The sequence below is a fragment of the Cyanistes caeruleus genome, chromosome 13 (genome assembly GCF_971803275.1).
Source record: "Cyanistes caeruleus chromosome 13, bCyaCae1.hap1.1, whole genome shotgun sequence".
Lineage (NCBI taxonomy): Eukaryota > Metazoa > Chordata > Aves > Passeriformes > Paridae > Cyanistes > Cyanistes caeruleus.
This window is the reverse complement of record NC_141713.1, coordinates 16,817,892-16,831,506: the sequence shown is the minus strand read 5'-3', so window position 1 is coordinate 16,831,506 and position 13,615 is coordinate 16,817,892. Positions and strand designations below refer to the sequence as shown.

General features: G+C 37.4%; 1 protein-coding gene across 24 annotated transcripts in view; it reads left to right on the top strand.

Moving 5' to 3' along the window:
* The window catches only part of HERC1 (HECT and RLD domain containing E3 ubiquitin protein ligase family member 1), a 109,315-nt gene that overhangs the window by 28,639 nt on the left and 67,061 nt on the right, over positions 1-13,615 (top strand). For all 24 annotated transcript variants that reach the window (XM_086849213.1, XM_086849201.1, XM_086849193.1 and 21 more), the window contains exons 2-4: positions 9,137-10,092; positions 11,311-11,406; positions 11,709-11,903. In XM_086849213.1, coding sequence (XP_086705339.1) covers positions 9,163-10,092; positions 11,311-11,406; positions 11,709-11,903 — 1,221 coding nt within the window. In that variant the 5' untranslated portion in view covers positions 9,137-9,162. The remainder of the gene's footprint in view (positions 1-9,136; positions 10,093-11,310; positions 11,407-11,708; positions 11,904-13,615) is intronic.

Genomic DNA, 13,615 nt, shown 5'->3' with positions numbered 1-13,615 from the left:
TTTGAGTAGTGAAATTATGTATGTTTAAGTTCTTTTGTTTAAGACATTAAGACACACATAGTATTCCAGTCTTTCTGGTTTTAGTGTAATTGTTGTTATATTCATGGGGTAGAGATGCACTTATCCCCATTTTAAAAATAAGTAACAGAGACTGAAATTATATGTATTTCAGGTAGGCTTGGTCGAGCAGCCATTTGATTTCTGGTCATAGGTTGTAAGGAAGTCATTTGCCTTTCAATACAACAGTCTTTGATCCTGTAAAGATACTTAATCTTCCTTTGTTCATGTAACTCAAGAGATTTTTATCTTGCATTGGTGTGTTTTAGTAAAAAGTAGGATGCAGTTCTCTATGGCTGCTTTGACTTCCGGCTGTCAAAGTTGTCCTAGTGAATGGTGAGTACTGTGCTGGTTGTGTTTCCTGTAATTGGCTCTCAAAAGTACTCAAACTCTGAAATTGCTGCCAGGTTTTCTTTTTGCCTGTCTCCCTTGTGACTGACAGTCAAGTGGAACATTCAAATCTAGTAGGTGTTAGCTCTTTAAAAACATCTGAAGTAGCCCTCAGAAATCGAAGCTCTGCTGTCACAGGGCTGCTTGAAATAACTGCTAGTGTGCTGCAGCTGCTTGCTGTGCATTAGAGTCATTCAGAGTAACCCTTGTAAATTCTTAATTTAAAAAAAGAGAAAACAAAGCCAGCCCGGAGCCCAGTGGCTCCAGGATTTGCCCATCAACAGCAAGCGTAACTGTGACCTTAGAACTGGCCAGGTGTATTACTTGGCCTGGGCTGCCTGTTGTGATTGACCTGATATCACCAAGCTAGTTGGGAGGATGTTCAGGTGGCTCAAGCAATCATCTTCTCTGCTGGAAGCTGGAATTCATTTGCTGCTTAAAGAATAGCCTGCAGTTTGAATCCTCCTTACTAGTAATTTTTTTTTTTTTTTCTGTCAGGACTAGATAATACTGAAATTTCATCCTCAAAACATTCCCTTACAAATGCATGAATTTATACAATAGAAGTTTATTCTTCAATGAGTTACAACAGGAATTATCTGAGTCAAGAAATGCAAATATTAACAGGAAGTGTTAACACAGAGGGGCATCCACAACTTAGCTGGGCAACCTGCTTCAGTGTCTCAGCACCCTCATTGAGATGTTTCTTCTTTATATCCAATCTAAACCTACCCATATTCATTTTAAAACCATTTCCTGTTGTCCTGTAACCACAGGCCTCTCTGTATTGCTCTTATGTCTCCTTTATATGTATAGAAAGGCTGCAGTCCACCTTTCTGATTACCTACAACTAACTTGAATGTATTTGAATTTTGACTGTCTGTACATAGTGCACTCTCCTGTCTGTTGCTGAGTTTCTCAATTTCAAGTCATGATTTCTAGTAAATAAATCTTCAAAATTTTTGTAGTTTTTGCAAGAAAATGTGTCATTCTATGTGTTGTGCTGGTTGTAAATACTGTAACTACACAGTAGAAGTACAAGTGATTGTACCTTTTGGGGAGAGTGGTAGTGCTAAAACCTCACCAGAGTTTTCATCCCTTTTCCAGTGCAAGATCAGGCACCTTTCTTTGCTCGAATTTTTGGGATGTTTTTGATGCGTGGGGATTTCAGCTCCAACTGCTTTTGATGATTGTGTATGTGCGGCATCTTGCATTCTCAGCTTTTGTTTCAGTAACCTTAAAGCATCTGAAGAAGTAATGGATTAAATTGATTTTTCTAAGTTTATCTGCTGAACAGTAATGATATTTTTTTATTTCTTCTCTGCTTGAGTAGATTTTGTACAGCCCCTAGGGGTTTACATTGACAAACCATGATTATGTTTTTGTATCACTTTCTTTTTAAACCCTAAGGGCAAAAGGGTAAATGGCTTTAATTTTGTATCAACTTAAAAATAACTTTGTCTTCCTTTAATCTATCTCCGAAAATGTTTTGGAGTGACCAGCCGTGACAAACTGAAAATAGAGGGCTATGTTGGTTTCAATGCTATACCTGATAATGAATAAATAAATAATCCCACAAAATCATGTAGGAAGACCAAAACTGGAAAAATATTGAGTAGAACCTTACCATGACTTATTTAACAAATACGAGGTTATGTGAAATTCATTATTTGGAAAGAAAAGTTGATGGTTTTTTACAGAATTAATCTTTCTCTGAATGATAATGTCATTCATTTGGTTTCCATATGCTGAGCAGGAGGCTAATACAAGGAGGAAAGATAGTGGCCATTGTACTCAGTGGAGACAGATGTTCACATGAATTAATGCTGGTGTGTATTTCACTGTAATGTTTCAGGAGTGAAGAACAATTTGCTGTAGTTGCTGTTCTTGCTTGCTTTTTCTGGGTTAGTTCCTTTTGCTCCTTGCTTTCCATTCCAGATTTGTAGGAGACCACAACTCGTTTTTCCTGCACTGTTTTGCAGTCCATCTCCTCTTGCCTGCTGCCTTTTTTCTTTTTTTTTTGCTGCTTCTAATGACACTTTTTGTCTCTGCTTTCAATTCTTCATGAATTTTTAGTAATTTCTCTGCAGTGTCAGTTTTTTCTAATTTATCATTTTCTCTTTTTCCCATGACTGTTTTAGTGTTTTAGACAGATTCCATTCACCTTGCATCTATCATGGCAGTGTGTCTAGACTACGTGGACAGGCCAAAAAGGACATTTGAAGATTCCTATCTTGCATAGTGACCTACACTGCTTTTTGGCACCAGTGAAATATTGAACAGATAACTTTTCTAGGCAACATTATGTCCTGTTGGTTTCAATGTCATAGTGTCCCCTGGCCATGAGCAGTATGAAACATCTTGTGGGCTTAGTGTTTCTGTACATTTCATATTTTTGGCATGTGGCAAGGCAGGATTTTAATTACTTTTATATATTCTTGGTTTCTAAATTACCTTTCAAGTAAACAGCTGTAAATGTTGTTTGGCACTCTGATACCTTCTGCTAAATCCTATGTATACAATCCCTTATTTATGAAAAAAGGGAAGCACTTCCATTTGGTTTAGTTGTACTTTCAGATTGTAAAGTTCTAATAAGGGTTGCAAAAATTGCTGCACTCTACCAGCTGGCAGTATGCAAAGCAAGATACTTACTGGGACTTTGTGGCTTCTTTGTAAGAAGTATGAAAAACTGGAATGATAAAAATTTAAGGTAATCTTTCATTTTATGGAACATCAGGAGCTGTTAGGAGTAGAACTTGGCAAAACCAGAGAACAGGCCTTCTGTTGTACAGAAGGAAGGTACAGCCACATCTTGAATTCCACATTCAGCTCTGGAGTGGTACAGGTTAGGAATTTGACAGAATTTTTAGATAATAATTTAGTAGGCTTGGATACAGACTAAAGACTTTGGTGTAGTGGTAAGAATGTTACATGTATATGACTTAACAGATAGTTTAGAAGGGTTCAAAGTGCTTATGCTACGAAACTAAAATGTTGCAACTTTGAAGAGATTCCACTTGTATAATGCAGCTGTAATACTGCCGTCACAGTGAGGCAGTAAATAGAAACATATTGTGTTAGGTTTTCTGTCATATTTTAAGAAAATTAGCTTTTTCAGAGCTGTGATTGGCAATGAACTCAGAACTTCATCACAAATTATCTAAAATAAGAGAATAAAGTTCTTCAGTAGTCAGTGTCACGTGCAGTGAATTAATTGAATTATATTATTAATGAGAAGAATGTAATTATCTTATTATTCTGATTCTGAAATATTTCCTGAATTTTGTGTGAGCCGCAAAATGCTTGATTTTTCTGGCCCATCCCAGATGTTCTTTTCTCACCATTGCAAACTACTTGTGGCAGCATCAAGAGCTGTAGTGTGATCTGGCTGCCATCTGTTTAAATATTAAATTTTCAAATCCTTTTTAGAAACCACCCAGGTGACATCATGCTTAAGGGACTTTGGGCACAGGAAGTATTCTAGGAGCCCCTCATGTTGAAAATAATAAATGGAACTGTTGCAGAATCCAGGGAAGTTCATTGTCAATGAATACACAGTGAAGAGCTCTGTATATGTGTGTGGTACAACATCACCAGCAGGCAGTGAATAGAATTCATTTCACAGCCAGATTTCGTATTTAATTTTGGCGTTTTCTGCCTGTGATTTGACTGTACAGACGGACTTCTTGTCACAAGCTTTTGTAATTAGGTTCCCCATAAAATAAATGTAGTCAGCATCTTACAAAGGTTGCTGAACTTGTGGATTTGCAGAGAGGGAGAGAATAAGTGCTTGTGAGGTTTATTTTTCCTCTGAGAAAACTTTCGATTTTTAGGAGATACAATATTTACAGCTTTATAGGTGCAGTTTTTCAAGAGCTTTGCAGAAAATAAAGCCTTCAGCTACTATTGTAGGAGTTCTAAGAGCCTGAGCACTTGGCCTCTGTCAGAATAATTGTTTTGGTGTGTGCTTGATTTCTGCTGGAGTCAGGCTAAGTTAAAGAAAAACGTGGTAGTATGTGGCTTTATTAAATTCTGTCCTTGTTATAGCTTCAGTGTGCATGCTAGTGTTACTGATCTAAGAAAATGGATTTTCTTCATAGTGATTGAAGATACTGTATATAATTTTATGCATTTTATGTGTTTGAAAATCTCCATGGACTGTGAGAAGCTCTGCCTAGCTTAAAGACTTAGGTTAAAATACATTCCCCTTGTTTGCTGTGTTCATTTGACAGCACTTTATGCAAGATCAATTTTGCATTTTATCCCTGTATTACAATGTTTACTTCTTTGGGCCTTGTACAGGGAGGAAAGCAAAAAGCTGTAAAACAGCAGTTAAGCTGCAAGATTTGGGTTTGTACAAGCAATGGAAAACCACTTCAAGATTTACTTACATTTCTGAGCTGATTGTTCAGTTTTTCCTTTTCACAGCCTGAGCAGCAGTTGTACCTTCTTCCTCCTCATCTGTGGAATTGTATTATTCTTGCTGGAATCCTAGTGAATACCTGCATTTGGCAATGAGGTAGAGCCACTGTGTTGGAGATGATGATATTTTGGGGAAAAAAGAAAAAAAAGGGCTCTAAAATCAGCTCCTCCCTTCCACATGTTTTGGTGGTTTCTGTGTGTTGATAAGTTGAGTTTCTGTGCTTAGGACTAAAAAAGCAAAACCTGTTTTGTGGGGAAACTGTGCTGTCACATTCTCTACTTAAAACAGCGAGATAATAATCCTGTCTTCTACTTTTTAAGGATTTTTTTCTATAACTTTCTTTAAAACAAAACATAAACCCTTCAATTTTTTCTTGTTGTGAATTTCATACTTATATCCCTTCCTACAGGAATTCAGAGTTAACTCTCTGGAATTGCCTAGAGCTGTTCTTGATCTCCTCAAAAGGAGCTACAGAGTGTGACGTAGTCACAGCCCAATGTCCACCTTTCCTTAAATTGTCCCATCAATCTTTCTCTTAGATCTACACACAGCAACTTCCGAGGAGCTTTTGTTAAATTCTAAGCATTTGTTTAATCTAAACCCTAGAACTACTATATAGATGAAGAGAAATAAATGGATAAAGTGGTAATGAAATTTGTCATCAGCTTTCTGAGTTCTTGGCTGTGTGGAAACACATGCCAATCATTTAATTATTATGTTTTCACAACTATTAGGGCTGCTTGTGAGTTGATTTCTTTGAATTTGAAATGAATCCTATTACCTCCTGTCTGTGCTTACTAGTTATTGCAAGATGTGGAGACTTGATTCCGAGCTTAGAATTTGAATGGTAGTTTGGCTGTGTGATGTGTTTGTTTGCACATGGGGAAAACCATGGACAGATCCAGAGTACCCAGTTTTGACTTTTGAGTTTGAAGAGACAGAATCTGAAACTCAAGGGTTACACAATTAGTCTGCACTGGGATTCAGCTTTGGAAGTTACAGGTTCACCTTCAGGTACATTTAAAGCAATGGATTGGTAAAAGTGAAAAGAACCTTTGTCTCTGCTGCAGGTAATTTCTGTGTTTCTTATAACATTGAGAGAGAGCTCTCTTAAGAATATTTCCTTCCATTATTTAAATGTTCTACTCTCAGCTCAGGCAAAAGCCTTCCCTGATTATATTCCTCGAGTTTTCACAGGTTTAATTTTAAAATTCTTTTTCTTACATTCCCTTTCATCTCCTGTGAGAGAAACAAACAGCAGTTGGTGTTCAGTGCAGTGCTGGGTAACAACAGCTTTCCCTGAACTTGTGCACATATTCCAGTAGAGGTTTTGATAAACCTGAGCCTTTCCCTGAGTTCAGTTGCAACTCTGGCTGTGGTTTTCAGGGTGAACAAGCTCTCAAGGCAGGCTTAGTTGCCTTCACATCTTCCCCTGATGCTCAAGTTGCTGCCACTGCTATTTTAAAAGAAAAATTCTGCATGGAGGATACACAGAATTTGGCTTTTAGGGTTTGATGTATACATTTTGTCCCCACTGTTCCCTGGAGTAAGCTTTTGAAATAGGTGTTAAATTTGGTATTGTTGTTGGAATCCTTGTTCAGCTATTTGTTTTAAGTCCCATTTTAGTTGACTTATCAGTAGGCAACAGTAAAATATATGCAAACACTTACTCCCCCAAAATGGTGATTTCCTCAAACAGGAACTGTGGTTCTAAAAGATACGACAAATGTGTTGCACATTCTCACAGTTTGCTTTTTTTTTTCCCCTTGAGGAGCAGGAGGAGAAAGGGAGGAATAAGGGCAGGTGAGATGGGCTTTTTTAAAAAAATTTTTAAAGTTTTTTTAAATACAAATCCCAGAAAGTTCTGGGTACTTGAGTTTGAAGTGTTTTAAGTGTTTTAAGTCTGAAATAGTTTTATAAAGCTGTTGTGTACATTTAGACTGTTATTAGGATTAAGATAACAAACAAAAATTACTTTTCTCCACTTGTCCCATGTTTCTGGCTTCTCCCTTTGTGCTTGGCCATGTGATCAGCATGTTCAGAAAGTGTTTGGGACTGCACCCTGCAGGACTGGCCCACCCTGCACACTAGATACCTTCCACATGTTCACCTGACCCAGCAGTGGTCACATAGAGTGAAACAGCAGCCAGTATTCACCTGAGTTGTCAAAGCCAAATGTATTTTCTTTTGGTCTGCCCTAAAAAGAACTGAGATGTTTGTGTCCAGGCTCTGGAGCGATTATAAACCATGTATTTGTGGTAGTTGTTACCTTGTTTCTGCTTAACTTCAGTGATCTGTAGTTGTTACATGCAGAGAGAAATCTTTTACATTTATATTCAGAGAGCATTTCCAGGATTATCAGCAGTGTCTGGTTAAAGCCTTCTGCCTGTCACATGAAACTGAATGTTATTTTCAAGGTGCACCAATGGATTTCTTTTGAAAGCTGCAGGAGAGTAGGGCACTGCTAAGACCTCAGCTTCAAGCTTCAGTCTCTATTTTTAGAGGTGCATACAAGAGCAGGAGAGAAGAAATCTATCAGCTTTCAGGAAAAGCAGCAGTACTGGCACCTTTGAGGTACATGAGCACATTTTGAAGTTTCTGAAAGAAGAGTAGCTGGTGAAAGCATAAAGCCCATGAATGAGTCTGTTTAGGGAACTTTTTAATGGAGCTACATCCCCATGTTTTACCTCTTGAGAAGGCACAAACTTCACATAAGACCAGAGTTAGGATGTTTTCATTAATTTGCCTTATAGTTTCTGTTAGGATCAAATGGTAGCTGGCCAGTCCTTTCTGACAAAGGAGATGGTGTTGCCCTGTCTTAGTAAACAGGGTCCTGAGCCTAATAGTTCCTATCTGTGTCACTTGGAGGCTGTGGAGTTTTGTGGTGTGAGTAGACAGAAGGTGTGTCTTGTATGAAATGTGAGGAATGCTCCCTGCTCTGCATGGTGTTTAACAGCTATGGTTCCAGTTTCTGTGGGATAGACCTGGGTAATGGGCTGCTGTAGCACAACAGAAGTTACTTGGGTAAGGCTCACTGGGGCTCACATAAAGCTTTTTATGAAGGTATTTATTGTAGGGAAAATTTGGCAGAAATAAAAGCAGGTGCTTAATAGCACATAGTGTGCTTTTTTGGTAGATATATTGGCAGAATAACTGTAGTGGTTTATACTTTTATAGTAATTTATATTTTTATTTGTTTTCTAAGTGTGAAATGTCAAGACAAAATGAGGACCAAGTTGCACTGCCTGTTATCCATTGCCCTGGCATGGCAGCAGCACTGACTTTCACTACATGGCAGAGACTCCCTCCACCCTCAGGAGTTTAATTTGAAATTAGATCAAATAGAGCTTACAAAGGACATAACACTCTCCTTCAGGAAATTATAGTACTTTTTGGTGAAATTGTAATACATTAGGACTTAAAGGGTCAAAGAACAGAAAGTGATCATTCAGAACCTATGTAACCCATGGTTAATGATTATAAAACAGGAGTTAAACTGATCTGTTTTGTACAATAGTAGGTAAAGCATTACTTTAAAGAATTTTTTTTAAAATGAGCAGTTTGTAAACACTCACTTTGAGGCGGTCTCTTTGCATATTAAACTATAAACTACCTTGGCAAAATTTTGAGTTGACATTAAGAATTCTCCCAAAGAAACTGAAGTTCTAAATGCCTCTGGCATTAAAATTACTAACTCTTTGGTATCAGAATGTTCTTTTAATTCATTAATTTTAAAAACTTTCCTCAGACATAGATTTAGAAGAACCCTGGACTCAACTATTTGTTATCAGTCTGTGTTCTTGTATGTGAGAAATTTTTTGAATTCAGTGTATGTTGTGGAATTGTGATCCTTTATTAATATAAAATAGCAGAATATCATGCCATTACATGGATGATCCTGAAGATAAAAATCATCTTAGTGCTGAGGTATGCTTATCAGCGCTGCACCTTTGTGGTTCTCAACATCTAAATCTTCAATTGCCTTATCTGTTAAATGCTGTTCATATCACTTAGCAGAATTAAATTTGCTTCGTGTGGATTTTTGTACATATGGATTTAGAAAATTCAGAATGACTTATACTAAAATTCTTACATCATTTTAAATAAGTTGCACATACATGTAGACCATATGGTGAAACTGATAATTCTTGGTGGTTTATCTTTTGCTGTTTACCTTCTGAAAGGATTATTTGGGATTGTCTTGCTGTAAGTAATAAGATATGTAGATAATACTGCATACCTATTGACAGTTTTTTTCATCTTCAGGACTAATGGCAAAGAAGTAAACCAGTATGGCAGCTATGGTCCCACCTGTGAAGCTGAAATGGCTTGAACACCTAAACAGCTCCTGGATCACAGAAGACAGTGAATCTATTGCAACAAGGGAGGGAGTTTCTGTCTTGTATGCTAAGTTAGTTAGCAATAAAGAAGTAGTGCCATTGCCCCAGCAGGTTCTGTGCCTCAAAGGACCTCAGTTACCAGATTTTGAGCGGGAATCTCTATCTAGTGATGAACAGGACCACTATTTGGATGCCCTTCTTAGCAGCCAGCTGGCACTGGCAAAGATGGTGTGCTCAGACTCTCCGTTTGCTGGAGCTCTTCGAAAGCGTCTCCTTGTGCTGCAGCGTGTCTTCTATGCACTTTCTAATAAATACCATGATAAGGGTAAGGTGAAACAACAGCAGCATTCACCAGAAAGCAGTTCTGGATCCACAGATGTGCACTGTGTCAGTGAACGCCCCAGGTCAAGCACAGACGCGCTGATAGAAATGGGAGTTCGGACTGGATTGAGCTTGTTATTTGCACTGCTGAGACAAAGCTGGATGATGCCTGCAGCAGGACCTGGCCTCAGCCTCTGCAATGATGTTATCCACACTGCAATAGAAGTTGTTAGCTCTTTACCACCTTTATCTCTAGCAAATGAAAGCAAGATTCCACCAATGGGTTTGGACTGTTTATCACAAGTAACAACTTTTCTTAAAGGAGTAACGATTCCAAACTCTGGGGCAGATACTCTAGGTCGTAGATTAGCTTCTGAGTTGCTTCTTGGTTTGGCTGCCCAACGAGGTGCCTTGAGATACCTTCTTGAATGGATAGAAATGGCTTTAGGTGCTTCAGCTGTAGTAAACACCATGGAGAAATCCAAGTTGCTGCAAAGTCCAGAAGGGATGATCAGCTTTGATTGCTTTATGAGTATATTGACCCAGATGCGACGATCTCTGGTAGGTATAACCACCTCTGGCTTTTCTGCATTGCAGTGTAGTTGCATTTTTACTGAATACTTCCTCCACACTGAATGCCAGTTTGCTGAATATGTTAGAAAGGGGAATCTTTCATGAATTTTTTTCCCCTGTATTTCCTCTGTTACCCACCATCTCCTCCTCTCCCTTCCTGCCCACCTGTTTTCTGATAGGTCAGGATGAAACAGCAAAACTATCTCTGTGTTGCCATTTTTTGGTGTTATGCTCTAACTTCAGGGAAAGAATTGAGGACATACTTGATCCACTTGGACTTGTACATTTTAGTTCATAGCAGAAAAAGTTAGAAAATCTAAAGTTCTGTAATATACCTTGTTTCCTTTTAGTTACTTTCATTGCACATTCCTGCTCTCCCATTCACCTAGGCCTCTGCTTATAAATCTTCAGGATGTTCAGCAGTTTTGCTGATGCTCAGAAATTAATGTGATAGAAAATGAGCTAAATTGAAAGTGTGGCACACTGCTTTGTATATTGAATGCTTACTGCTGGTGCTAGATGAATATTGCTTTTAAAGGTATGAAATTACTGCACAGTACACAGTTGGAAGCTGTGGCAAGCTTCTGCCTCATAGTGTTCAGACTGAAACAGGGAATGACTTTTCCCCTCAAGTAGTCATTATTTTCTTTCAGGCTTGTACTGCTTGTTAATAAACATAAACTTTAATATCTAAAAAAGATTCTAAAAAAATCTAAAAAATGGTTTGGAGAATGGGGTCCATGAGAAGAGCATGGCAGTAGCAGTATCTGATTTGGATTAAATGTTGTGATGAACAATTTTATTTGTTGTTGGTTTTGGGCTATATATACAATTAGAGACCAAAATATGAGAGATATGAAAACAGAAAATTAATCATGATTGGTAATTCTAAAATAATTATCACGTTAAATGCAAATAACATGCATTTAATTACAAAATAGTATTGGGTGAAATTAACTTTGAACCCAGATACTTTCACAAAACTGAATCAAGTAAGAATGTTGGACTAGCACTTGTGACAGTTGTGTTTTCCTGAAGCGTATGCAGGTATCACAGCTCAGGAGAGAGGTAGTATGCTTAAGCTAATAGAAAGAGCCATTAGTTTTTGCTTAGCAGTAAGAACAAATCCCAAATGAATTTTGTTCAGGTGGACTGCTGCTGTATTGGAAGCGTGTCTCTCCTAATAACAGCATTTAAATATTGTAGGGATCATCTGCTGATCGAAGTCAATGGAGAGAGCCAACAAGAACATCTGATGGCTTATGTTCTCTGTATGAGGCAGCTCTGTGCTTATTTGAAGAGGTATGTCTAAAAAAACTTTGAAGTTACTGTAGTTTACTTCCTCCTCACACATGTGATTGGTGTGCACATGTGCGTGTAGTCCAGTCTTGGCCGTGTTATTCTGGGGTAGAAGAGGTGAAAAAACATTGAAAAACTAAGATGTACTGAGATAAAGTCATTTGGGCAAGCTAATGATATAGCTGTGGTGATTTGTATTTTAGGCAGTTACCATGTTGAGGAGCAGTTAAAGCTGTATTAAACACTATAACTGTATGAAAGGAGCTATAAAATACTACTGTGTAACAAAGCTTTGGTTTGAACAGGTTTGTCGAATGGCTTCAGACTATTCAAGGACATGTGCCAGCCCTGACAGCATTCAAACGGGCGATGCTCCCATTGTGTCGGAGACCTGTGAGGTGTATGTGTGGGGCAGTAACAGCAGTCACCAGCTGGTAGAAGGAACTCAAGAGAAAATACTTCAACCCAAGCTCGCACCAAGCTTTTCTGATGCACAGACTGTGAGTGATTTTTGTTAGTGGTGCATTATGTAACATTCAGCAGCTTCATAGTCACAGTAAGAAATTGAAAAATAGTGCTTTATTGCTGAGTGTCAAGTTGTAATGAAGGGATGATGCTTGGAATTGGTCACACAAGTTATTTTCTTGAGACTTTCTCTCTAATTTTATGGATGCCTGGGAAAAACATTCTGGTTTGTTGTTAGTGACACACACAGATAAATATCCATGTAACAAGAATGACTGAATTGCCTGACTTGCTCTGTGGGAACAAGTGTAGTTTGTCTGTAATTTTTTTTGGTGGATTTGTTTTGATTTTTGTTTGTGTTTTCTTTGTTTTTATTGCTGGTTAAAAGGTGTCTTAATGACTCCATGTTCTTTTCCATTGGTGGTTTTCACACCCAAGATTGCCGAGTTTGAAGCTCAAACTGGGCTAGCTGCTGACACAGCAACCCTAATTAGCTTTCTGAACATCAGTGTACACACTCTTCCTGCTCTCAGTCACAGATTCTGCAGTTGCAACTGAGCAACTTCTGCTGGTGCATGGCCCAGAATATTTTTATATAGAGATAAATATAAAAAAATATTAAAATTAATTTTAAAATATAAAAATAGTATTAATAGATTAAAATAAATAATTTTAAACTACATTTTAAATTAAAATAACTAAAAATTAAAATATGTATTTTATGTTTTGTCATGTTTGCTCTTCTGATACTATATTGGCTTTGCAGTGTTGACTTAAGTAAAATCACTTTTTGGTCACTAGACAATTTAAGTGTGTTTCTGAAATTGTGTATGGACATCATTGATGTATTCTATATTCCAAAGGGCTATAGGACTGGACATCATAAAGCAAGTTTATGCATTCAGAAAACTTTCAAAACATTCAAAATACTAATACACCAGAATGAAATGCATGATCTGAATGAATGGATTACTCTTTTAATAGTACTGTATACAACTATACAACAAATTTATGTGATTTTTCCACTTAGCCTTCACTGATGATTGCTGTAGGATTATCTGTATAAAGACATTAATTCCTATTAAACAGGGCTGTGGCCACCTGTTTGGGGCTGTTTTATGCTTCAGATGGAACCTGATATGCACTTCTGCTGTGTTCAGATTCCTATAGGGAATGATTTCTGTGTTAATCTGTTTGTTGTTGGGTCATTTGTCAGCTGAGCACTGACTTCCCAATAGGGGCAAGTTCTTATTTTCTCAAGAGCTTTTAATCATATTTCTTTGATGTTCACATAATTAAAGTTTATAGTCTCAAGTGAATGGATTTTTAGCATTTGGTCTATTTCTGTAATGTTTCCTCTTGGTACTGGTTAAAATTAAGCAAAAAACTACAGTGTTTTATCAAGCTGTTACTTTGTCTTTTTTGCTTTTAAAAAACTAAGATTTCCATCCATGAGTTTTGGAGATCAGAGTGCAGTTCAAGTTCAATAGTCTGTAGAAGGAGATACAAATAAATAAAATAATCACTGTTTGCATCCTTTAGTCTATTATGAAACTAAATTTAATCATAACATACTTCCCAAGAATTCTAGTTTTACTGCTTGCTGAAATAAAATTAATTTTTACGTCATGTTATATGAAGAAATCTGAAGTTCTGTTAAAAAAATACAGACTTCTAGACCTATATGTAAATTCTGGATTTATCTAATCTCTGCATTTCTCTGTTGAATCCTTTTTTCTCTTTGTAG